The sequence below is a fragment of the Euleptes europaea genome, chromosome 10 (assembly GCF_029931775.1).
Source record: "Euleptes europaea isolate rEulEur1 chromosome 10, rEulEur1.hap1, whole genome shotgun sequence".
Taxonomy (NCBI): domain Eukaryota; kingdom Metazoa; phylum Chordata; class Lepidosauria; order Squamata; family Sphaerodactylidae; genus Euleptes; species Euleptes europaea.
The window spans coordinates 23,443,480-23,469,035 of record NC_079321.1 but is presented as its reverse complement, the minus strand read 5'-3'; the positions used below and the strand labels follow the sequence as shown (position 1 = coordinate 23,469,035).

Sequence of the window (25,556 nt, the reverse complement as noted above, 5' to 3'; positions counted from 1 at the left end):
ACACCCAAACTTGGCAGGATGCTTCTTTGGCTGACTTCCTGTAATTATTAACTCGGATTCAAGGATCCAGAAAGTGTCGTCTACGTTGCCTTTCTTCCTGACTGTCCGTGGGTGCCGTCGCGGGTCCTTGCGCCGAAGCAACAAGTTTTGCTGGCTCCATCATGAGGCGAAAGGGACGAGGCGAAGAAGCGGCCGGTTCAGCGGCTCAGCAAAGCGACACGGCCGAAACGAAGCTGAGCCTGAAGCGGGAGATTGGGCTGACCAGTGCCGTGTCACTAATTGCGGGGACTATGATCGGGTCAGGTATTTTCATGTCTCCCGAGTGGGTACTGCGTAACATCGGTAGCCCTGCCGGTAGCCTCATCATTTGGGCCGCCTGCGGCCTTCTGGCCACCTTCGGGGCGCTGTCGTATGCTGAGCTGGGAACGATAATTAAAGAGTCCGGCGGAGAATATATTTACATTCTGAGGAATTTTGGCTCTCTCCCTGCCTTTCTTTTTGCGTATACGTCCGTCATCGTGGTGAGGCCCGCGGGAGTGGCGGCCATCTCACTGAGCTTTGCCGAATACGCCGTGGCTCCCTTTTATCCAGGGTGTGCCTCGCCTCCAGCGGCGGTCAAGTGCACCGCCGCCGCCTGCATCCTCCTCCTCACTTTGGTCAACTGTCTTAGCGTGAGGCTGGCCACTTCCGTTATGAACATTTTTACGGGCGCCAAGCTCTTAGCGCTCCTGATCATTGTTGTGGGAGGGGTGGTGTTGCTGGCGAATGGGCAGACGCAAACTTTTCAGAATGCCTTTCACAACACAAAGTATGGGGCTGGAGCGATTGGGATTGCTTTTTATCAGGGACTGTGGTCGTACGATGGATGGAACAACCTGAATTACGTGACGGAGGAAATTAAAAAGCCTGAAGTAAGTGAAGATTTTTTTTTTTAATCCTGTGTTGGTAACAAACTCAACTGCATATATTTTATATTGCATATATTTATGCTAGAGGCTGGCCCGCACATTTTACATCTTCCATGCACAGAGATTTATTTATTTATTTACTTTATACCCCGCCCTCCACAGCCAAAGGCTGGGCTCAGAGTGGCTCACATAAAACTCCAGTATATGTTAAAATAGAATAAAACGTTGAAAAACAGCAATTAAAACAGCCCTGTAAAATCCTAAATAGCATAAAGCTATCCGATGGCGTCCCCCAGATTGTCACATGGAGCTACAGAGGGGCGAACAGATGAATAGGCCCCCACGGATGGTAAAAAGGGGAAAAGAGAAGTAGTGGAGGATTGGGGAGGCCAGCATTTACAGAGAATGGAACCGTAGCTGGCGTCAACCGTACATCTGGCAGAATAGCTCTGTCTTACAGGCCCTGCAGAACTCTTTAAGGTCCCACAGGGCCCTGGTCTCACCGGAGAGGCTATTCCACCAGGCAAGGGCCAGGGCAGAGAAAGCCCTGGTCGAGGCCAGCCGGACACTCTTCGGGCCAGGGACCAAGAGAAGGTTGGCATTTGAAGTTCGTCCAGTCTCTGGGGAACATACCAGGAGAGGCGGTCCCGCAAATACGATTCTTAGCTTTGTAATACTGGAGGGTACTGGTGAAAAGCAAGTCCCCCGGAAACCATTAATATTATTAAGGCGCCAGTTTTAAAGATGTACACTAGTATATCTGCATGCAACACCACAGTGTGGTCCTACTTTTTGACTGCACAAGTCCAGGTGCAAATGTGCTCCTTTCTGAACTGTGGGCAGTCTTACAGGAATTTGTAGATAAGAACCAGCATTCTAAATTTAACTCAGGGAAATCATTGAAAAGAATCATGCTTTGAATCACCAAACCAGACTGAATATATGTCTTCTTTGACGAATACTATAATTTGAATTTCGTACTACAAAGTATACCAATGAGGTTCCATCTTGAGATCCAATGTGGTGTAGTAGTTAGGAGCGGTGGACTCTAATCTGGAGAACCAGGTTTGACTCCCCATTCCTCCACGTGAGCGGCGGACTCTAATCTGGTGAACCGGGTTGGTTTCCCCACTCCTACACATGAAGTCAGTTGGATTGACCTTGGGCTAGTCACAGTTCTCTTTGAACTCTGTCAGCCTCACCTACCTCAAAGGGTGTTGTGGGAAGAAGATCGTAAGCCAGTTTGATTCTCAGGCAGAGAAAGTCGGCATATAAAAACCAACTCCTCTTCCAAGTTAAATCAAACGTTTATTTAATAAACTTAGATTACGTACCTAATCAAAGCCAATATCAGACTTGTCAAACTTAAAGGGCATTCCTGAGATTCGGTGTGCGTGGATGGCGGGGAGGAGGCGCTGCCGCTCCGGGTCCTAAAGCCATTGCCCGCACGCCGAAAAACAAAAAAAGCATTTCAGAGGCTTTTTGTGTGTGAAATGGGCCCTTTTCTCCGTGCCAGCATTCCCGGGGCAAAAGGGGACAGGAGGCTGCCTAACGGCAGCTCCCCCCCCTGCCCGCCCCTGGAATGCCTTCCGGGAGTCCTCCCAGGATGCCGGCGTGGGCCTTTACACTGGTGGGATGCTGGCGGAAGGTCCCAACGGCGTCCTGGGGTGCTGCTACTGCAGCGGCACCTGGCATCCGGGCCTTCCCGCCAATGTTGGGGCCACTAATGCTGGCGTAAGTTGTCCGGAGGCTGGCGCGGGGGGGGGGGAATGCTGGTGCAGCGCCTTCCTGGCCCAGGAATACGCTGTTATATTAGTTTTACACCACTCTGTAACAGCACAATCCTAAAATGTTTTCCTGGGTGTAAGCTCCATTGACTAGACCAGAGTAGGACTCTGAGTAGACCTTCCTATGGTAGCACTGTAAATATCCTGTTTTGCCAAAGCATCCTGGAAATTGTAGTCTAAACGTGTGCTAAGTGTTCTCTGTTGAATACTTCTTGTTCCCGCCTTCACCCCCATCTCACACAACTAAAATTCCCGGGGTTTCCTCAGCAGTGGGAATGACTGCTGAATCAGTTTAAAGGCTGTCATGTGGATATACTCATTACGTTGCTGAAACTGTACAAATTATCAGTATCAGTCATATATACCTGTGCTGGAAACCCACAATTGGCAGTTACTTCTCTCAGTCTCATCCTGAGAAGGTCTACTCAGATTATTACTTTGGTCTAGTCACTAGGGCTTAGTATTTGTACTTTGGTCTAGTCAATGGGGCTTAGTATGTGCACTATAAGTGTGGTTGCACATAGCAAACTAGATACAAGCAACCTCTTTACATGATGTAGTACATTAATGTGTTTAAATTTTTATCGTTTCAGAGGGTAGCCATGCTGGTCTGAATTAGGGTTGCCAGATCCCTCTTCCCCACCTGCGGGAGGTTTTTGGTGCGGAGTCTTAGGAGGGTGTGGTTTGGGGAGGGGAGGGACTTCAGTGCCATGGAGTCCAATGGCCAAAGCAGCCATTTTCTCCAGGTGTACTGATCCCTCTCGGCTGGAGATCAGTTGTAATAGCAGGAGATCATCAGATAGTACTTGGAGGTTGGCAACCCTAGTCTGAATTAGCACAGCTAGATTCAAGTCTACTAGCACCTTAGAGACCTACAAGCTAATACCCCGGAGATCTTGTTGCTCTGTAAGGTGCTACTGCCCTGGCATCTTTAATTTTTATGTCATACTCTTATACATATCGTACCTTTGCATGCTATTAATATCAGATAGGAACCTCTCAACTGTGTGGTTTATCTCCTGAGTCATGATAGTGTCCCATATTTATTTTTAAAATAAACGCCTCTGCATTCTTTTTAATTATGCGCCTGGACAATGCTAGCTGAGGAGGCTCCGCTTACATACTTCTGTGATGGATATCGTCTGTTCTTAGATTGCTGGTTAATATTTCACTTGCTCACCATTTTTAAAGTTACTTTCTGCCCTGGACTTTCCTTTTTCATGGCTAATTAGTTGCCTTGATGGTGTATTTTCTGTCTATTTGTGTTCATCATTAAATGGGGTTTGATGGGCATTTTGTCTCACTCTGTTCTAATTCTGTATATCTAAATTTGTGAGGTCCTTCTGGATCAGTCATTTAGCCTTTCTTAATTCACCCACTGTAGCAATTTCATGACACCCACCTTTCTATCGGGCAATGGATTAGAGAATTTTCTATTTCAAGGCTAACCTGATCATGGAGGTGGGAGGTTCATGAACAGATTTCCTCTGAGGGCAAGCTTAACATTTAACCTGCCCTCTGAAAAAGAAACCTACATACCTTGCTTTTGGGGTATATTTCTATCCGAAACCAAATCTCTCATGAATCTAGGGTTAAAAACATTCCACAAAGTTTTTGTTTGTGGTTGGCCTGAAGGGGCACCACTTAGAACACTTAAAGTGCATTCCTGAGCTCTTTCGCCAAAAGAGCTCAGGAGGCGAAAAGGGAGCTGCACCGGTGTAAGTGGGATGGCCACCAGCGGCCGTCCCACTTATGCCGTGCAGAGCGGTCCGGATGCCGGCGGGGAGGCCTGGACGCTGTCCTCACTGCGCTGTTCTGGCAGTACAGCCCAGGGACTCCGGCACAGCCTCATGCTAGCATCTGGACAGCACACTTCCATGCAGCACCCCCGGGAGGGCGTTCCCGGGGCATTCCTGGGGCGTTCCGGTGCTGGGCTGGGGTAGGAGCTGCCTTTAGGCAGCCTCCAAAGCCCTTTCAGTCCTGGAATGCCCCTTCTTTATTTTGGCGAGATACGCCACCTATGAAGGGTTGCATGGATTTTTCCTGCCTCAAGGAGGATTCGGCCCCAGTGGGAGAGCCATTCTGCTCAGGCACCTGGGATCACTATCTTCTTAATAAACTCATGGGGTAGAAAAAAATATATGCTAGGGGGTAGAAAAATACTTCCCATGGCATTTTGTTGTCAAAATGCATATATTATCTTGTATTTATTTTCTACATAGGTGCTTTTTTTTAAAAAGGAAGTAAACTATAAGCAGTAAGTGGCTATACTTTGGGGACATTGTTTACTGCTTTATAAGTGGCAATGTCCTGGAGGAAAATGTTCTAGAGCCACTTTCCCCTGAATTCTACCCATAAAAGTACAACTGGGTAGCTAATTCATTCCAATAGTGTTTTTCATAGTTAAAAGCCACTGGGGGAGGGAGTCCAGATTCAAGATACTGCACCTGATAATTGGATTAATGCTTTAATCCATCCACTTTTCTCTACCATATGTTTCTACCAGAGCTCCTGTTTGTCCAAGAGTAGGGGAATATACGCACCATCTCTTTCTTTCCCCTAGTGGAGTTGGGAGGCAAGGATGAGTGGCATCAGAAAAACAATATGGAGGAAGGAGTACCCCCCCCCCAAAGTGCCATAGTACCAATCCAATACTCCCCTTCCCATGGCTACTACTATGGCTACAACCAGTTTCAAGCCGCTGAGATATAAAACGATACATTACAAATTCATAAATGACCTATTGTGAGTACATGGATTGTGGAATGTAAAATCAAATGCATAAAATAGTCAGTGGCTGACAGCCCAAATTCACAAGTAGTCCACACTGTGAATTGTACCTTATGCATTGATTTCCTCAACCACAGCTGATATTTGTTGCAACTTAATTTTTTTTAAAGTTTGCAGCGCAGTCCTGAGCAGAGTTACACCCTCATAAGTCCACTGAAGTCAGTGGATTTAAATAATGTAACTCAGTTTAACAGTACACTGCTCATGTCAAGAAAGTTTTAAAGTAAACATTATCTGTCTTTTACGTTTTTACCACACCCATCTTCCCAGGAGCTCAGAGAAGCATGCAAAGTTTTCCTTTCCCTATTCTATCCTCGTGGCAACCCTGTGAGGGAGGTTAGACTTAGAATGACCAAGGCCACCCAGCAAGATTCCATGGCAAGGTGGGGATTTGAACTGAGATATCCCAAAACCTACTCTAGCCAATAACTAGCACTGCCTTCCAGATCTTCAGCTACGAGAAATGTGGACATGCCACTTTATTTAAGCGGTGGATGTATAGATGTTGGTAACTAAGATGGTGGTAACTAAGATGCATACAATAAAAGTGACATGTTAAAATATCAAATATATCAAATATCAAATATATCAAATATTAATATATCAAATATTAATATATCAAAAGTATGCTATGGTGATTCAGTATGAAAAGTCTTGTACAGTTGTAGAGGCTCCATTATACCATTTGTACGGCTGCATACAGTATATCTCGTTTTTATACCTCTAGCTAATTTTCTTCCCATCATACACTTTGATGTTATTACTTTGAGGAAAATATACGCTCCTTGCTTTTGGGAGTTCGCTTACAGTGCAATCCTGTGTGTGGGGGGAGCGCCATAGGAGCTGGTATAACCCTGTGCTGGCGTCCATACCACTTTGCACCAAGATAAAGTGGAATGGATATCGGCGCAAGGGTACTTAAGCCGGTGCCTTGGAGCGACACAGCAGTGCAGGTCTCGGCTGCTGGTGCTACTCTGTGGGCAGCAAAAACCCAGAAGTGGTTGCCCACAGCAGCATTGCGGGGGGGCGGGTGTTCCCAGGGCATTCCCAGGGCCGGAGCTGGCATTAGTCAGCTTCCCACCCCTTTCAGCCTGGGAATGCCCCTCTATGATGCAGAGTTTCTACGCCAGCAAAATAGCTGGTGTAGCCCCGTGTAACTCCATGGAAGTATTTCATGGATTTCTTTAAAAAATGCATTTTAAACATTTATATTTTTTTGGGCCAGGAAATCCTTCAGGAATGGGCTGTTTTTCCTGATAAAGAGTTCAAATTATCACATTTTTATACTGCCTTTTGTTCAAGGAGGTCAGGTGGTGTATATAGTTCTCTCCATCTTGACAACCACCTTGTGCAGTTAGGCTGAAAGACAGTGATTGGCCTAAGATTGCCCAGTGTGTTGTGAAGAGATCTGATACAGGGTCGAAAAATTAAATGGAGTATCCCATGCCCTAATCTTTTACCTAACAGAGGGGTCTCCAACCTCATTAGACCTATGGAAACTTTTGGAATTTTGCAAAATAGTGGGCACCACTACAAAATAGCTGCCAAGGTTGGGTGGGAATTTGCCTATTATTTACTTGTTGTGGCAGAGAATGACTTACCCCCTGCTCCAATTTCCTGCCCCGATAAAGTGATGAATAGGAGAAAAATGGCCCACACTAGGAATTTCCCATAGTCTCTAGGATAATGACCATAGAGATTGGGGGGGCAGCCTGGAGTATCACCCAGACGTGACATCACTTCCTCCCCCTTCTTTGCCATCCATGGACACTCCCCCCCCCCAAATCTCCTGGCATTTGCCAAGGCAGTATTGGAAACTCTAGATGAGAGTATGGCCAACCACAAAATTGTTGTCATGAAGGCTGGGTCCAGTCACAAATGTTCAGACATCCTCAGGAAATGCCCTCCTACCAAGGAAACAGCTGTTGTTGAATGCATGCTACCTGCTTCCTGGACTCTTGAAACACCCCATGCTCCAATGTGGCAGAGGAGAGCCAGGACTGGTTTGTTGACGGTCCAAGCAGGCCCTTTTCCAAACGGAAGCAGCTATTGGATACCAAGAAACATGTCAGTTAATGCATCAGCTAAATGTATAAAATACACATGCTGTTGTGTAAACATACACACATTGTTTCTTTATTTTCTCTCCAGGTATACCTGCCTAGGGCAATGATGATTGCTATTCCCTTGGTTACATGTTTTTATTTGCTGGTAAACATGAGTTACTTTGCAGCCATGACTCCGAGTGAACTTCTGTCTTCGGGAGCCGTGGCCATTACCTGGGGGTGAGCTAAACTTCTCTACTCTGACTACTCCTCTGCATGCCCATCAAAAGCAGCTACATTTTACCTGATCCTCAGTTCTTGTACATCTACAAACTGCACAGTGTGTAACAAGAAGGTCACTTTTTGGGCTACTGAATCCTATCTTAGGACTTCTACACATGGCTGTTTCCTTGCGGTCACTCCCCTGACTGCCTCGGGGCATTGCTTTGATTATGCATGCCTTTTCTGACCATCAGAGTAATCCAGAAACAGCATCCAGAAAACACGGGCAAAATGCGCGGAATGCAGGAGGAGAAAGAGGTAACCGCTGACAGTGGGAAAAGGCATGCATAATCAAACCAAAGCCCCGAAGCAGATGGGGGGGGGGGTAACAAGAGGGAAACAGCCTTTCATAAAAGCTGCCCTGAGTCTGTTGTGAATGATGGAATGTAAGTAATTTAAATGAATAAATGAGCATAGCAAGTAGATTGTTGCATCTTGTGGAGGAATGGGTTTGTGACATTTCAATGCTCTCTCACATTCCTCACACACACACAGAGAGAGAGAGAGAGAGAGAGAGAGAGAGAGAGAGAGACTCAGGAGATGCACTCTCCAAAGTACATATGCATTGATGAAAGTATCCCAAATATATAGAATTCTTTAGCATTCGATTTAGGAAGAAATTCATAGCTGAGTTGGAGGAGGTGTATGTAGATGGATGAAGACAGCTTGAGTGGTTAAGAATAGAGGACACATCCAATACCTTGGCTCCTAAAACAAGTAACACCTAAATGTTTAATCTGGTACCAGTATTTCCATATGGGGTATTAAAGGACCTAATAACACCAGCTGTAGCATGTAGGGCTCAGGCACTTGTTTACCCACCAATATAATACAGGACATCATGTGTCAACGTGGTGCAATGGTTAGAGTGTCAGATTAGGATCTGGAAAACCCAGGTTCAAATCCCCATCCATCCATGAAGCTCACAGGGTGACCTTGGTAGGCCAGTTATACTCTCTCAGTCTCACCTACCTCACAGGGTTGATGCGAGAATAAAATGGAGGAGAGGAGAATGTTGGACATTGGCCTGAGCCCTTTGAATGAAGGGTAGGATAGAAATGTACTAAATTTTTAAAAGTGACATTAAAAACATTTAATATTCAGAAACAAGTGGGGGAACATTTTAAACTTTCAGGACATATCACCGCTGATCTAAAGGTTACTGTTCTTTTTAAAAAGATCTTCAAAGGGAGAATCTAATGTGAAAGATCTGAATTATGACTCATCAAAAGGTTCAAATAGCCCCCAGGTTCAAATATTTATCCCCCCCCCATTTAGAATTCCTCACTCACTATAGGTGCTAATAGCTTAGCATGACCTACCTTTCATAGATGTCAGTTAGTTCACCTATATTTTTATATAGTGTCTACTACCCTAACTGGATCTGCTTACCATGTTTCACACTGCACTTTCCTTGATTTGATTTAATTTTATGTTAATCCTACTCTGCCTGTCTATCAACATTTGGGAGTGTTCTTCACCCATTCTGAATGGATACATTTCCCTTTGATAATGTTTTTTTAAACTGGCCTTTCTTTTGAAATATCTCCCCATTTCTGCCTGTAGCTTTAATTATAAATATATCTGTTATGGATGTACATTTTGTGCATCTGGAGAAGTGAGCTCAGGCTCATGAAAGCTTATGTTGGAATAAATTTTGTTAATCTTAAAGGTGCCATTGGACTTCAATAATTTTATACGAGTAATGAGTTTGTATTCAAAAGTTTTTGAGGGGAAGCATGCGAATGTATAATCACCATACCAGAAAATATCACAGGGTGTCATCAAATGTCTGTGCTGCACTTCCATCTCCTGTAGGGTTGCCAACCTCCAAGTACTAGCTGGAGAGCTCCTGCTATTACAACTGATCTCCAGCTGACAGAGATCAGTTCACCTGGAGAAAATGGCCGCTTTGGCAGTTGGACTCTATGGCATTGAAGTCCCTCCCTTCTCCAAACCCCGCCCTCCTCAGGCTCCACCCCAAAAACCTCCCGCCAGTGGTGAAGAGGGACCTGGCAACCGTAATTTCCTGGGCGTAGTGAGAGACCAGAGAGAGACAAGAGTGCTTCTGAGTGCATGAACCTGATAGGTATGTACTCCAGCTAAAACACTTAGCCCTTGTTCACACCACACATCATCATCCCTGACTGGCATTTCTGTGCACAGCATTTCTCAAATCATATAGAGAATAAAACTGGAATGGCTTATCCTTTATCGGGCCAGCCAGTTGTTACAGGTATCGCAACCTTTGTTGTTTCCCTCCATGAGTTTTTAAAGCATAAAGAACCCATGAGACTGCCTTACTCTGAACCAGACCATCAGCCCATCAAGGTCAATATTGTCTACTCAGATTGGCAGTGGCTCTCCAGGGTCTCAGGCGGAGGTCTTTCCTATCACCTACTACCTCATCCTTTTAACTAGGGATGCTGAGGATTGAAACTGGGAATTTCCGAGTGCACAGCCCTTCCCCAGACTAGTAGCATAGGCTCTTATACCTCCCCATTTGATTACAGTCTGAGCCAACAGACAAAAGACAACTGAAGATAGTTACATTCCAGAAGCTTTAGAATCCTGGATAAAGGGATTTATAGAACAGTACAAAAATCTAGAGTTACCATGGTAACACCTATTCACAGCAAATTCCAGAAGACAAGCCATGTAAGTCTCTTGCAGCAAAAAAGACATTCTTGTGGCATCCAAAGACTAATTAATTGTGGCATACTTTACCAAATGCTAGAATCATAGAGTTGGAAGAGACCACCAGGGTCATCTATTCAAACCCCCTGCACAATGCAGGAAATTCACAACTACCTCCCTCCCCCCACACCTCCAGTGACTCCTACTCCATGCCCAGAAGATGGCCAAAAATAATCCTCCAGGATCCCTGGCCAATCTGGCCTGAAAAAGTGCTGAGCGTTACTTGCAAGTGTCAGAGACTGTTTGTGTATGAGAGAAAAGTATTGAACAGTGAACACATGAACACATGAAGCTGCCTTCTACTGAATCAGACCCTTGGTCCATCGAAGTCAGTATTGTCTACTCAGACCAGGAGAGGCTCTCCAGGCTCTCAGGCAGAGGTCTTTCACATCACCTTCCTGCCTAGTCCCTTTAAGTGGAAATGCTGGGGATTGAATTTGGGACCTTCTACATGCCAAGCAGATGCTCTACCACTGAGCCATGGCCTCTCCCCTAAAAAAAAAGAACTGCATCTGCTCACTGTTATTATGCAAAGTGACATTAAAACAGAAAAAGAATATATCTCTAAAGAAGGGATAACAAGCTTGGCACAGTCAGCTGTAATTTATCACTAGGTATCAACAGTGATGTTGCTAATCTTCATACTTGAACATTTTGTGGGCTGGTGTTTAATTTCGAGGGGTGGTCTTAACCTATGGGCAGCAGGGGTTGCTGCCCCGAGCCCCTACTGAGGGCAGCTACTGCCCCAACTCCCCCAATGGAGGGTGGCAGCCGGCTAGGCAGCAGCGGCCACACGCACCTGCCCCATCTGAGGCTCGGGCAGCCAGCTTCTGGTGACAGCAGCAGCTCCCTCCCATTTCGTGCAGGTCGAAGGTAGGGTTGCCAGCCTCCAGGTGGAGATCTTCCACTATTACAACTCATCTCCAGCCGATACAGATCAGTTCACCTGGAGAAAAAGGCTGCTTTGGCCATTGGACTCTATGGCATTGAAGTCCCTCCCCTCCCCAAACCCTGCCCTCCTCAAGCTCCGCCCCCCAAACCTCCCTCTTGTGATGAAGAGGGACCTGGCAACCACAGTCGAGGGGTGCCCCTTTCTTGGACCCTGTTGGCAGAGGGTAGGTACAGCAGGGACCCTGGTGGGAGGTGGCCGTGATTATGAGGCTCCACCCCGGGTTTTTGTCCAGAGCTCCAGAATCGCTACAGCTGCCCCATGTTATTATCTGGCACTTCCTACACATTTATTATTATTAAATAAAAACCAATTTGCTTTCCTTCCTAGAGTGAGACAGAATTTAAGGTACAACGGTCCTCTTTTTTTTTATAAAACAAAAAAGCATTGCTGTTAATATACCTGTACGTGATTCATCCACTATTTATGTTAATGCATCCATATGTGATTCATTCCTGGTGATGAAAAGCATCCTCCAAAAGCAAGTAACAAATTCTATTTAATTGCTCATGTCATGATGACCTTTCCATGCATTTCCCACCCTTTATATTCCTGATTCACAAGATATTTGTTCGGGTTCTCCTTGGTTACCATTCCCCACCCCCTCTCCTTTTAAAGCTCTGCTCCTCCTGTCCGATTAACCTTTTTTTCCTGTTCCTGTGACCCACACCAGGTTGAAAAAGCAGGGAGAGACGGGTGTGGGGACTACCAGATGGTGTGTCCAGTAAAACTGCTGATCTCACAGAGCATATGGAGGAGCAGGAGGTCATAGATACACCAGAAAGTATAACATTAGCAACTGAAACATGACACTCAGGGTAAAAGACAAAGCAAGGATGTTCTTTTCTAGATACTTCTTTCATTTATTAGGTTCAAAACTTACATATAAAATGAAGAGTGGGTGGATTATCTGACCTTTTGCTGTTGTATCACAGGCTGGGTGCAGAACTAGAGTATGCCCATCACAAGTAATCTCAGTCTGGTGTGCCATGTAGTGCACATGGGTGAAAACCTAACCAGTTCTGAAATTGGTGGGATAGACCGCCAATACCGGATGCACAGCTAGGGTTGCCAACCTCCAGGTAGTGGCTGGAGATCTCCCGCTATTACAACTGATCTCCAGGTGATAGAAATCAATTCCCCTGAAGAAATTGGCCACCTTGGCAATTGGACTCTATGGCATTGGTGTCCCTCCCCAAACCCCACCCACCTCAGACTCCACCCCCAAAATCTCCAGGTATTCCCTTCCCTGGAGTTGGCAACCCTATGCACAGCTGTTCTGATGGACAGCAAGGCATGCAAATAGGCACATGTACAAAATGAAATTGTTCATATCATATGATAGAACACAGTTCCTATCACTATTTAAAAAAAGCGAGGGAGATCCATATAGTTGCTTTCCTAAGCTGAAAGCATTAATACCCTTTCTTGTACACCAATCCTAGATCTATTATGTATAAGTAAATTGCATTGATTCTGGTAAGCATGTTGAAGATCCCAGCCTCGTTTGTATCTAAATCAATGACACTTCTTTTTAAGTATATGTAATTAGGATTAAGAGCCCCATGGTGCAGAGTGGTAAGCCGCAGTATTGCAGTCTAAGCTCTGCTCACGACCTGAGTTCGATCCCGACGGAAGTTGGTTTTAGGGGAAGTTCCATCCTTCCGAGGTCGGTAAATTGAGTACTAGGCTTGCTGAGGGTAAAGTGTAGATGACTGGGGAAGGCACTGGCAAACCACCCCGTAAACGTAGTCTGCCTACTAAACGTCAGGATGTGACATCAACCCATGGGTCAGGAATGACCCGGTGCTTGCACAGGGGACTACCTTTACCTTTTTAATTAGGATTGTCAAAACAGGAAGCCAGCCACATTTCATACATTTGGTCCTTGAGAGCAATTTATGTACATAGGGAGCCACCTTGTACCAAAGTCAGACCATTGGTCCGCCGAGCACAGGAGGGCCTTTCCTTGGAGCTCATACTTAAAATCACTTAACTAGCGATACAAGTGATTGCACATGGAACTGTCTAAGTGTGGGCTGTACCACTGAGTCATGGGCCTTCCTTCATTGCTGAATCTATTCATTTAAATGCGTTTATCTTACTTTCCCACCGGGTTTGAGTCCCCACTCCTGCACATGAAGCCTGCTGGGTGACCTTGGGCCAGCCACAGTCCTCTCAGAACTCTCTCAGCCCACTCAGAGACCGGCCATGGCAAAAGCACCTCTGAATGTCTCTTGCCTTGAAAACCCACCGGGCGGCCGAAAGTCAGCTGTGACCTGACGTCACTTTCCACCACCACCATCTCACCTTTCCTACCATCGACAACTGTTCACGTATAAACTGAGAGACAATTCCACAAGCCAGACATACAGCTTCTTGGTACTGGAAGTGGCCCTTCTACCTAGATTTCACCTAGGAAAGTGGTCTCATCTGGACAACAAAGACATATAAATGGAATGATTTTTATACCTTTTCCCCAAAGAGATGCAAAGTGGGTTATCCCAACTCCTGGTGTAATATTAGTATCACTAAACACACGTATGAGAAGTGAGTTCTTGAGAGAGGTGTTCTAATAAAAAAGGTAAAGTTCCCCTGTGCAAGCACCGGGTCATTCCGGACCCATGGGGTGATGTCACATCCTGACTTTTACTAGGCAGACTTTTGTTTACGGGGTGGTTTGCCAGTGCCTTCCCCAGTCATCTTCCCTTTGTCCCCAGCCAGCTGGGTACTCATTTTACCAACCTCGGAAGGATGGAAGGCTGAGTCAACCTTGAGCCAGCTACCTGAAAACGACTTCTGTTGGGATCGAACTCAGGTCGTGAGCAGAACTTGGACTGCAGTACTGCGGCTTACCACTCTGCGCCACGGGGCTCTTTTTTAAGGTGTTCTAATACATGCCAGTTAGATATTTGTGCATTGGCTTGGCGTGGGGCATCAACCACAGCAAGTATCAAGCTGAAACGGAAGCATAAGTGACCTGCTGAAACAGAGTTCAAACCCCTTCAGCAGAGCAATTATCTTAGTACAGTAGAGCAAAATCCTAGGCCCAGGTCCATAAACACTGAAAAACCTTTCTAGCCAACCCACCCTTTAATTCAGGACAATCTGGCAAAACAAGATGGGCGTCCTCTTTTAGCCCTGGCGTCTGAATTCAGTTTTAATTTCCCGCTTTAGGAACAAAGTCCTGGGTAACTCGGCATGGCTGATCTCACTGTCAGTTGCACTGTCTACATTTGGGGCAGCACATGGAACGCTCTTCGGTGGAGGTCGCTTGGGCTACATTGCAGCAAGGGAGGGCCACATGGTAAGAACTCTGAACCCACTTGTATTTCTGCTACCTGAATGCAGATATTTAGTGAGATTTTGCTCTCTTACATCCACTGCAATCCTATCACTTTTTGGTGGTTTTTTTTTTTTTTAAGAAGATATGCATATTTGATCCTTCCATGTATTACTGTGGCTGCCTCCCAACCAATTAGGTCATTCCTGCAGATTCTCAGGGGCTGCAGGTCCTATTGTAGCAAGAAATAAACCACGGGGCATTTGTCAAGTGGGTACAGCCGACACTGTAAGTCCTTTCCACACTAATGCCCATTATAGATGCCGAAGGACTTCTTCTGATACCCACTGGATATGGAATTAAAACAACAGGTTCACACAGCACTGAGAGCCAGATTGGTGTAGTGGTTAAGAGTGGTGGTTTGGAGCAGTGGACTCTGATCTGGAGAACCGGGTTTGTTTCCCCACTACTACACACGAAGCCAGCTGGGTGACCTTGGGCTAGTCACACTCTCTCAGCCTCACTTACCTCACAGGGTGTCTGTTGTGGGGAGGGGAAGGGAAGGTGATTGTAAGCCAGTTTGAGTCTCCCTTAAGTGGTAGAGAAAGTCGGCATATAACAACCACTACTACTACTTCTTCTTCTTCTTTCCTCATAAGCATTCCACAATACCCACCGCTGTGTCTAAATTATGTTAACTCCAAAGTAAGACCGTTACCGCACTTGTATTCCCACCGATGTATTAAGAGTTTGAAAATGTTATAAAGAATACTGTTCGTACTTTGTTTGGCCCCTTTAGCTGTGAAGACGTCTTCCAACCATTTATAAGCCATGGTATCCAAAAACCCTTTTAAAGCGGTGTTTTTTATAACATTTTCAAACTCTTAATACATCGCTGGGAATACAAAGTGCGGTAACCCCCTAAGTCTCATTTGGATCAATGGTTTTGATCTGAACAAAAGAATGTTTAGTACAATTGTTACCATGGCTGCTATTCCACCCAGCCCTTTGACTAATCAAGGTGGCATTTGTTCTGGCCACCTGCAGAGCGATGGCCCTTTCTATCGTCTCCATCATCTAGCTCCAATGGAGTGCCTTCCTCTTCTCTGGTACCCGGCAACCCCAACTTCTTTCCCATAGCCCTGGGCTAACTTTCAAAGGAGAAAATTCCAAACACAGCAGCGGACCCCAAGGAGCAAACCAGCCAAGATTCTCCTTTCACAAGAATAGAGAGGGAAGAACAGGCAGTAGCCCCTGTACTATTGCCGCTGTTCTAGAAGATTTTGTTCCATTGGGGCACAAATATCAACCAATGTTTAGGCAAACAATCACTTTAAAAAACAGAATGTGTATGCATGTTTGCAAGAGAGAGAAAATGCACAACAAAGATTCCACTTCTCCCCATGGACTGTCCTGAGGTGGCAGTAAAACTGAACAAAATATTAAAACACCAACAGAACTAAGAAAAGTTCAGAGGAAGGTCACCTGGAGAAGTAGGGGGTTAGAGTAAAAGTCCGAGCTCTAGCCCGAAACTGAGATATAAAGAAGTTCAAGATAAGAAGTCAATTGGGAAGCTTCAAAGGGAAGATGCTGTAAGGCGGTGAAGGTGCCAAGCTTATATGCAAATGATGGTATCCAAAACTGACCACTAATATTGTGTAAAATATACTCTTAGAAAGATGCTGTATCCAATGATATTGTTTAGATTATATTCAAAAAGAACCAATTAGACATGAGTAAAAATGTTGTATAACATCAGCCAATATGCAAATGAAGGATTCTAAGGAGAACTTTTATAACCAATGAAATTGCTTAAAATAAAAGGTTGTTTGACCAATAGCGAAAAGATGTGTTATAGAACCAATAGGGAATAAGACTGTAGTATGCATAGCAAATGGACCCTTCATTATGAATAATCCATATTAATGAACCTGTTGGAAGTTGATAAAAGACACCTGTTGCTTTTGTTCGGGGCCCAGCCCTTTTTGATGCTTGAAAGAGCAGGACTGGGTCTTTTTGCAGCTGCAAATAAATAAATAAATACTGTTTTTCCTGAAACACGGTCTCAAGGTCTCTTTGCTCCAGCACTGGTCTTGGACCCTCCTGCAACAGTCCCTTTACACTTTCCTTGTTTTCCTCTTTGTTATTTCTGTTCCTCAGGTTAATTTCCTCCCTCACAGTGGACTAGCATTCATGAATGGATCCTCAATCAGTTTGAAGGGGGAGATGCCTGTAATTACTACTATTCTCTTTGCTGCCCAAGGGATTGATCATGATATTATTTTTATTATCATAAATGCCCACTGGTCGTGGAAACTAAAAGAAATAAAATAACAACCCCCCTTCAACTGCAAAGTGGACAGCAGTAATTAAAGCCTTCTGCCGACATGAATTGATTGAAGATCCATTCAGAAATAATGCATTGATTGCAAGTCAACAGGAAGTGATTGATTAAATGGAGGAACAAAAGCAACGGAGAAGAAGGGGGTAGGGTTGTCAATTCCACTCTGGAAAATTCCTGGAGATTTGGGGGTGGAGCCTAGAGAAGGGAGGGAGCTCAGCAGAGATGTGAGGCCACACAGTTCATCTTCCAAAGCTGCCATTTTCTTCAGGGGAACTCATCTCTGTAGTCTGGAGATCAGTTGTAATCCTAGGGAAACTCTAGGCCCCACCTGGAGGTTGGCAACCCTAGAAAGCTCTGGAAAGTCTCAATAGAACTTGTAATACCCGGGAGGGCAGCTGGCATTGCAATTGTGTTTTAATGGAGGGGAGAATTACAGATCAGGTCAGAAAAAAAGACAGATCAACATGGCAAGCACTAGATTGGATGGGCTGACAACAGACGCTGAATTCTTTGCAAAAATGGAGTGATTAAATCATGTCTATGTTAGATTAAGCAACCACAGCAGATTTTATCTGATTTTTCTTTCCTCTTCTTTTGCACGCAACTAGCATAAATCCTGTTTTTCTTCCTTCTTTTGCAAGAGGATTATTGAACTCTGCAGCAGCAATAGCCAACCTTTATTGGCAACTGTGTCAGTCAGCGGTCAAGGTATTTTAGCATAGATGTATGGTGCCCCCTTGTGCTCTGGTGAGGTTTTAATCATTCTTCTCTTCCTCTAAACTTGCCCACCCAGAAAAGGATGTTAAAATCCAAACTACAGAACTCCCATAGACGATTATGGAATGTTTTCAAGGAACTATCTGAATATTGGTGCAGGTTTGGGCCTTTGGGCCTTCAGCAAAAACTGTGACTTTCAAACCGCACAGGAGCCACAGGAATCATCTGCACATTTTTGTCCCATTGTCATCCAAGGGATTTCCATCCAATTAGAATAGAATGTTTTGCATAGAAAGAGCTCAGATCAGCTGCTGTGTTGCAGGGATGCTGGGTAAAACAGTGACATTCAAAATGAAATGAATGTGATACAACGGGTGGGGGGTGAATCACATGAAATTCATTGTACTCCTTACAACACAATTTTCACTTTAATTGCTCATTTCATAGAATCATAGAGTTGGAAGGGACCACCAGGGTTATCTAGTCCAACCCCCTGCACAATGCAGGAAATTCACAACTACCTCCCCCCCCAAGTGACCCCTACTCCATGCCCAGAAGATAGCCAAGATGCCCTTCCTCTCATCATCTGCTTAAGGTCATCGAATTAGCATTGCTGACAGATGGCCATCTAGCCTCTTCTTAAAAACCTCCAGGGAAGGAGAGTTTACCACCTCCCAAGGAAGCCTGTTCCACTGAGGAACCGCTCAAACTGTTAGAAAATTCTTCCTAATGTCTAGACGGAAACTCTTTTGATTTAATTTCAACCCGTTGCTTCTGGTCCGACCTTCTGGGGCAACAGAAAACAACTCGGCACCATCCTCTATATATGACAGCCCTTCAAGCCTTTCAATTTGCTAGCTAAAGTCTGATATCTGAATTTTGGAGAAAGCTCTACTGAGGCCAAGAAGGAAAATTATGCTTTCTTATTATCTTCTGCTTGGTTTCTTGATTTGCAGCCAAACATCTTATCAATGGCGCATGTACGACGCCTCACCCCTTCTCCGGCTCTCATATTTACATCAGCAGTGTCTTTAATTATGATTATACCTGGAAGTTTCAGCCACATAGTGAACCTTTTCAGGTCAGTATGCACTGTACTCTCATCACTACAGTTCGGTTTTCCCAGTATCATTTGGATTATATTTTCTTCACAATTCTACACTGCTACAGATTGTTAGGACCTAAATGACTTGGTGGGGTCTGACTGGGGATCCAGCTGGTTTACTATCGGTTGCCAGCTCTGGGTTGGGAAATATCTGGAGGGTGGGGTTTGGGGAGGGGAGGGACCTTGGCATGGTATAATGCCATAAAGCAGCCATTTTCTCCAGTGGAACTGATCTTGATAATCTGGAGATTAATTCTAATAGCAGGAGATCTCCAGGTACCACCTGGAGGTTGGCAACCCTAACAATATTTGAGCAATAGCTCTGTGCAGGATCAGGCATACATGAGGTATAGTAGCATCTGAGGCCCAAACGACATCGTTCATTACCCCATGTGTCGGGTCACGGTTCTTCCAATCCGACTCACATTCTGCACAGCTACAAAGATTAAGATGTAAAATACTGTATGTTTCCCATACAACATGCAAACTTAACTCAGATGCTCATTTAGAAATGAAAACTGTTGTTCAGTGTCTGCTTGGTAGCTGCCAATTTGAGTATTGACAGAATGGGGGGAAAGAACTTAAAAGTGTGGTCCTAAGCACAGTTACAGCCTTCTGGGTCTGAAGTCAACGGACTTAGAAAGCTATAACTCTGTTCAGGATGGCAATACAAATATACTAAATGTTGTGTGGTAGATATAGAAAATGTAGGATCTAGCAATCATGGAAATGTTACTAGCTTCATACAACAGAAAAAGATATTATCAGTTAACTTTAAAAAAGTATTGGTAGCCCTTAATATTGGAGTGGGGAGGATAGTTTGTCTTTTTGTTTAAACACTTTATACCCTACATTGTCCAAAATCTTCCCAATATTCACAGGTTTTCAAACATACAGAGGAAGAAAATGTTTTTTGTTTGCTTCAAGTATATGTGCAAATCATTATGCACATGACATATTTTGCCACTCTGCTTATATTTATTATTTCTTTTTAAATTAGCACACAAAACTAGAACCAGTTCAAATATCAGTGACATGAAATTCCACTATCCTGTCTTCAGTGTTACGCATATGGCTGTGAATCTGGGAATTTTAAAAAGTCCTTTTGGTGCTTGTTTTGCATAATTTATGATCTTTTATTATTAAGAATTTTTAAATAGCAGCACTTTATTGAGTTGGATCCAAGAAGATTTTATGCTGGTTAGAACGACCCTTTCACCACCACATAAAGGCTATGCTGGGGACCATGGGTAGGGTTGCCAGCTCTGGTTTGGGAAATACCTGGAGGTTTTTGGGGCGGGGCCTGAAGAGGGCAGGGTTTGGGGAGGGATTTCAATGCCATAGAGTCCAATTGCAAAGTGGCCATTTTCTCCAGGTTAACTGATCTCTGTCAGCTAGAGATCAGTTGTAATAGCAGGAGATCTCCAGCTAGTACCTGGAGGTTGGCAACCCTAACCATGGGAGCTATATTTACAAAAGCCATATGGGACAGTTTATAGTAAGGAGGGGGATTAATTGAGACAGAACAAAATAGCTGGCTGTATCTACATGCATGATCACTTATGATCTAGATGCTTCATATGTTATTTCTATTTCAGTTTCACAGCTTGGCTTTTCTATGGTATAACTATAGCGGGACTCCTGTATTTAAAGATTAAGAAACCAGAACTGCCAAGATCTTACAGGGTAAGCACAAAAGTCAGTTGTGCCCATTAATAAATATATTCAATTCAACAATATGCTTTCAAGTAAAATACCTGGATGAAAAATTGCTCAATCTGGTTTAGAGGTTACCACTGCATTCAGATTTCCCTAGACGCTGCAATTAAACCCCAGCTGGGCAGGAAAACATTTAGTTGCTGTGCTCATGCGCATGTCCACTTCTCTCTGGGTTGCCAACTGCCAGGTAGCAGCAGGAGATCTCCTGCTAATTCAACTGATCTCCAGCCGATAGAGATCAGATCACCTGGAGAAAAATGGCCGCTTTGGCAATTGAACTCTATGGCATTATAGTCCCTCCCCTCCCCAAACCCTGTCCTCTTCAGGCTCTGCCCCCAAAATATCCCGCCGGTTGAGAAGAGGGACCTGGCAACCCTATTGACTGAACATGTCCTGGTTGAATCAAGCTCCAAATCATTGTGACATCCAATTGTAAGAACTTTGGTGAATTTTACAGTTTTGACCAAAACCCTTGGTTTAAATCTAGTTCACAATCCTAGTTTGTGTGGAGTGACCAAGGGCTGAATCCAGGTTTCAGGAGTCCTGGGCAGAGAGTTCTTGGGGACTCTCCTCCCCTCTGTTGCCCACCTCTAGGCCCACCACTTGCACCTACTTTTGTGCCTCCCTCATCTGCCTATGCATCCTTCCCCTATCTGCTCACTAGCCCTCCCACCACAGATGCTCACATACATAACCTGCAGCCCTTTCCCCAACAGCACTGGCTGGTGTGCGTGGTTGCGAGTACTGCTTCTGTGGCCACCAGGAACATGAGCACTCAACACACTCTGCCATAAGCCCTGGGCCCTAGCATCTGCCCCACTTCAGGGTATGCTGATACCTACTTGTAGTTACTAGGGTTGCCAACCTCCAGGTACTAGCTGGAGACCTCCTGCTATTACAACTGATCTCCAGCCGATAGAGATCAGTTCACCTGGAGAAAATGGCCGTTTTGGCAATTGGACTCTATGGCATTGAAGTCCCTCCCCTCCCCAAACCCAGCCCTCAGACTCCACCCCAAAAACCTCCCGCCGGTGGCAAAGAGGAACCTGGCAACCCTACTACTTACCAATCGGCAGTTCCCAACATGGTAATCTGCAGGTCCCAACGAAAAGAGAAGAAAAAGGAAAAACTCAACCTGAACTAAACAAAGAACCTAAAAGGTGAGCTTAAAGTTGTAACAAAATAATATTTATTATACAGTGTACACAAAAATAAAAATACTGGGCTTTATATACAGGCTAATCAATTAAAAGAATATATATAAATAATTACTAACTTTCCAACATTGTTGATGATAAAAACCAATATTAATGACCAATAAATAACCAGATGCGTTTCAGCCTGTATGGCCTTCTTCAGTGGTCATATATACAATTACAATTATTATGGAGACACATTCAGAAATGCATGTAAAAGGTGTAACATAAGAACATAAGAAAGGCCCTGCTGGATCAGACCAAGGCCCATCAAGTCCAGCAGTCTGCTCACACAGTGGCCAACCAGGTGCCTCTAGGAAGCCACAAACAAGACGACTGCAGCAGCACCATCCTGCCTGTGTTCCACCGCACCCAAAATAATAGGCATGCTCCTCTGATACTAGAGAGAATAGGTATGCAGTGCTATAAATAGGTATGTGTGCTATAAAGCAACAACCTTATATATTGTGTGGCCCATTGTCACTTATTGTTGTATATCATGGATATTTCACCATTGGAATTGGGTCACACAGAAGTCTTGTAATGGATTTCTAATGTTGTACAGATGTGTACACCATCAACCAGCGATGGTAATAGTGCTTGATCAAGCCAGGAAATGTTCAGTGTAGCCAGGCATGCTACAGGAGGAGGGTACAGGGGCCACACATGTAAGCACAGCAATTAATTGGTTCATTCCTTATTTAAGTTGAATTGCAGCTTTGTAATGAACGTGGTCTGAGGGGTTTTGTTTTGCAAGGGAGAAAATTCTATGTGGAACACGTTTAGGACCTGGCAAAATCTGTGCACTATTATATGGAGAAGTAACTGTTGCACAATTCATTTGGGAGAGCAAAGATTGGCAAATTATTCGAAAAGCCAAACGTATTTTGTTAGTTATTTTTGCTACCCTACTTGGCCATGAAGCAGTGGCGTATCTGACCTCAGGTCTACGGTCTGAAAACTTTGTAACTCCTAGCTATCTTTAATTATTTACTTACTTATTTAATCTATACCTCACTTTTCTTCACAATGGGGACCCAAACTAGTATACAATGTTTTTTCTCCTCTCCATTTTACCTTGACATGCTCCTCTTGTTGGTTTGGAGTTCTGAGGACAGAAGCAAAGAGGGTCATTGTGAAACACTAATCTACTGGGATACGAAGTGGAATCCCAAACAGATTTACATTTTTCTGACCCATTGGCTTCAAAAATTTGGCTTAACTTCATGCATAACCAAAAATTTAACAGAGTTCTTTTACTGCAAGGCTGTTTTCCTCGCTGTCACCCCTCCAATGACTTTGGGTCTTTGTGTTGATTATGCATGTTGTTTCTGACTGTCAGGGGTTGCCTTGTTCTCCCCCTGCGTTTCCCCATGTTTTTAGAGACCTGTTTTATCTTGTACTTGAAAATGCAGGCAAAACGTGGAAATGCAGGGGGAGAGCGAGACAACCTCTGGCAGTCAGAAATGGCATGCATAATCTACTCAAAGACCCGAAGTCATTGGAGGGGCGATGGCAAGTGAAACAGCCATGTATAAAAGACCAGAATGTCACCAGTTGGGCTTAGAAAGGTGTAACTCTATTTAGGATTACACTGTCAATCTGATCCATGATGTTCTGCTATAGTTTGGTCAGATACATGGGATAACAGGAAATATTTTTGAAGAGCTACTTGAGCGCTACCCCAGAAGTATCCCTGATGTATGCCTTCCATGAATATATGCTCTGCTTACACAGGTACCCATCATCATCCCAATAGTTGTGTTGATGACATCTGTCTACCTTGTGTTGGCGCCTATCATTGACCAACCTCAGACTGAGTTCCTCTATGTCATCCTCTTCATTTTCAGTGGGGTCATCTTTTATTTCCCCTTGGTGCGCTACCAGCATCATCCTGCCTTCTTAGGAAGATTCACTTTGCATCTGCAGCTGCTTCTGGAAGTTGCCACAGCTGAAAAGAATGTGAACTGATTTAGTATCCATATGATTGTAGGGAGGGCAGCTGGGAGGGGAGGGGTTTTTTTGAGGGCAGCTGGTAGAGGAGGGGGTTTTAGTGGGAGCAACTGTGAAGGTTTTTATTATGTGAGAATATACAACACTGAATAAAATCCAGTATGTTCCTTGTGGTAGTGCATTATTTAATTTTTGATGTGTGTGTTAAGTGCCGTCAAGTCGCTTCCGACTCATGGCGACCCTATGAATGAAAGTCCTCCAAAATGTCCTATCTTTGACAGCTTTGCTCAGATCTTGCAAATTGAAGGCTGTGGCTTCCTTTATTGAGTCAATCCATCTCTTGTTGGGTCTTCCTCTTTTCCTGCTGCTCTCGACTATTCCTAGCATGACTGTCTTTTCCAGTGACTCTTGTCGTCTCATGACGTGACCAAAATACGATAGCCTCAGTTTAGTCATTTTAGCTTCTAGGGTCAGTTCAGGCTTGATTTGATCTATAACCAACTGATTTGTTTTTTTGGGCAGTCCACGGAATCCGTAACACTCTCCTCCAACACCACATTTCAAAGGAATATACAATGCTTAATAAATCCAATATGTTCCTTGTGGTAGTGCATTATTTAATTTTGGATAGTTAAGGACTAATCTCACTCACCCACTTCATCACAGGGTAAACTCAAATAACCAAGTAGCCAGAGAATTGGTTTGGAACTGACGTAAAAGCACTTGGTAAAATTCTTTGCAGGCTAGCCACCTATGAGGCAAATTATATGAATATTTTAAAATACACTCTGACCGTCCTCAAGCATACTGTTGAGGTACATTTCACTTCTCCCCTGCCTTGGTAATTAGTGTCACACTGTTTATAAATGTATCTGTTTTAGGTAAAAGGGGACAGGCAAGTCTCTCTGGGGAGAGAGTTGCAGAGTTCTGGTGCCATGACCAAGAAGGTCCTCTCCTGGGTTGCCACCAACCTAATTTAAGAAGATGGGAGCACCTGGAGCAGGGCCTTGGAAGATTACAGTAGCAGTTGGGTAGGTTCATAACGGAGTCGGCAGTCCTTCAAGTATGACGGTTCCAGGCCATATAGGAATTTGAAGATTGACACCAATACTTTGAATTGTGCCTAGAAACAGATTGGGAGAGAGTGTAGATGGGCCAAGACTGGAGCAATATGGTCACTACAAGCCACTCCAGTCAATATCCTGGAGCCAGATTTCTGCACCAATTAAAGTTTCTGAATAGTTTTCAAGGGCAGCTCCATTCAGAGTACGTTGCAGTAACCTAATCTAGATGAGACCAGGATATGTAAGCACTACAATGGCCAGATCTTTTCTGCCCAGGAAAGGCTGCAGCTGACTAACCCATCAAAGCTAGTAAAAACACATCTAGTCACAGCTGTCATCTGCTTATTCAGCAGCAGGCCTGGGTCAAAGAATACCCCCAAACTACAGACCTTCCTTCCAGGGAAGTGCAATCCCATTCAGAATGGGTGACACTTTAAATCCCAGGTCAGACCTTCCATTCACCAGCAGCACTTCCATCTTGTTGTGATTAAGCTTCACTTTATTACCCTGCATCCACTCCAAAACTGCCTCTAGACACCAGGTCAGGGTTTCTGCAGCTTCCTTGGAATTGGCCAGAAGTGTGAGACACAGCTGAGAGTCATCTGCATATTGGTGACAATCCAGTCCAAATCTCTGGATGACCTCAGCCAGTGTTTCATGTAGATGTTAAAAAACATAGGGGACAAGGTAGAGCCTTGAGGGACCCCTCAGGCCAAA

General features: G+C 44.5%; 1 protein-coding gene across 1 annotated transcript; it reads left to right on the top strand.

Moving 5' to 3' along the window:
* The first annotated feature begins 161 nt into the window (after positions 1-161).
* LOC130483979 (b(0,+)-type amino acid transporter 1-like) lies at positions 162-23,793 on the top strand. The gene is made up of 6 exons (XM_056856894.1): positions 162-911; positions 7,637-7,770; positions 14,636-14,765; positions 18,759-18,883; positions 20,506-20,593; positions 23,560-23,793. The coding sequence occupies exons 1-6, from the start codon at positions 162-164 to the stop codon at positions 23,791-23,793; spliced, it is 1,461 nt and encodes a 486-aa protein (XP_056712872.1).
* The last annotated feature ends 1,763 nt before the right edge of the window (positions 23,794-25,556 follow it).

Bases quoted from the DNA above. Each gene is read 5' to 3' on its own strand.
- LOC130483979 (XM_056856894.1), top strand. From the start codon at position 162: ATGAGGCGAAAGGGACGAGGCGAAGAAGCGGCCGGTTCAGCGGCTCAG. The intron at 18,884-20,505 runs GTCAGTATGCAC...TTTCTATTTCAG, and splicing joins CACATAGTGAACCTTTTCAG to TTTCACAGCTTGGCTTTTCT. The intron at 20,594-23,559 runs GTAAGCACAAAA...CTGCTTACACAG, and splicing joins AACTGCCAAGATCTTACAGG to GTACCCATCATCATCCCAAT.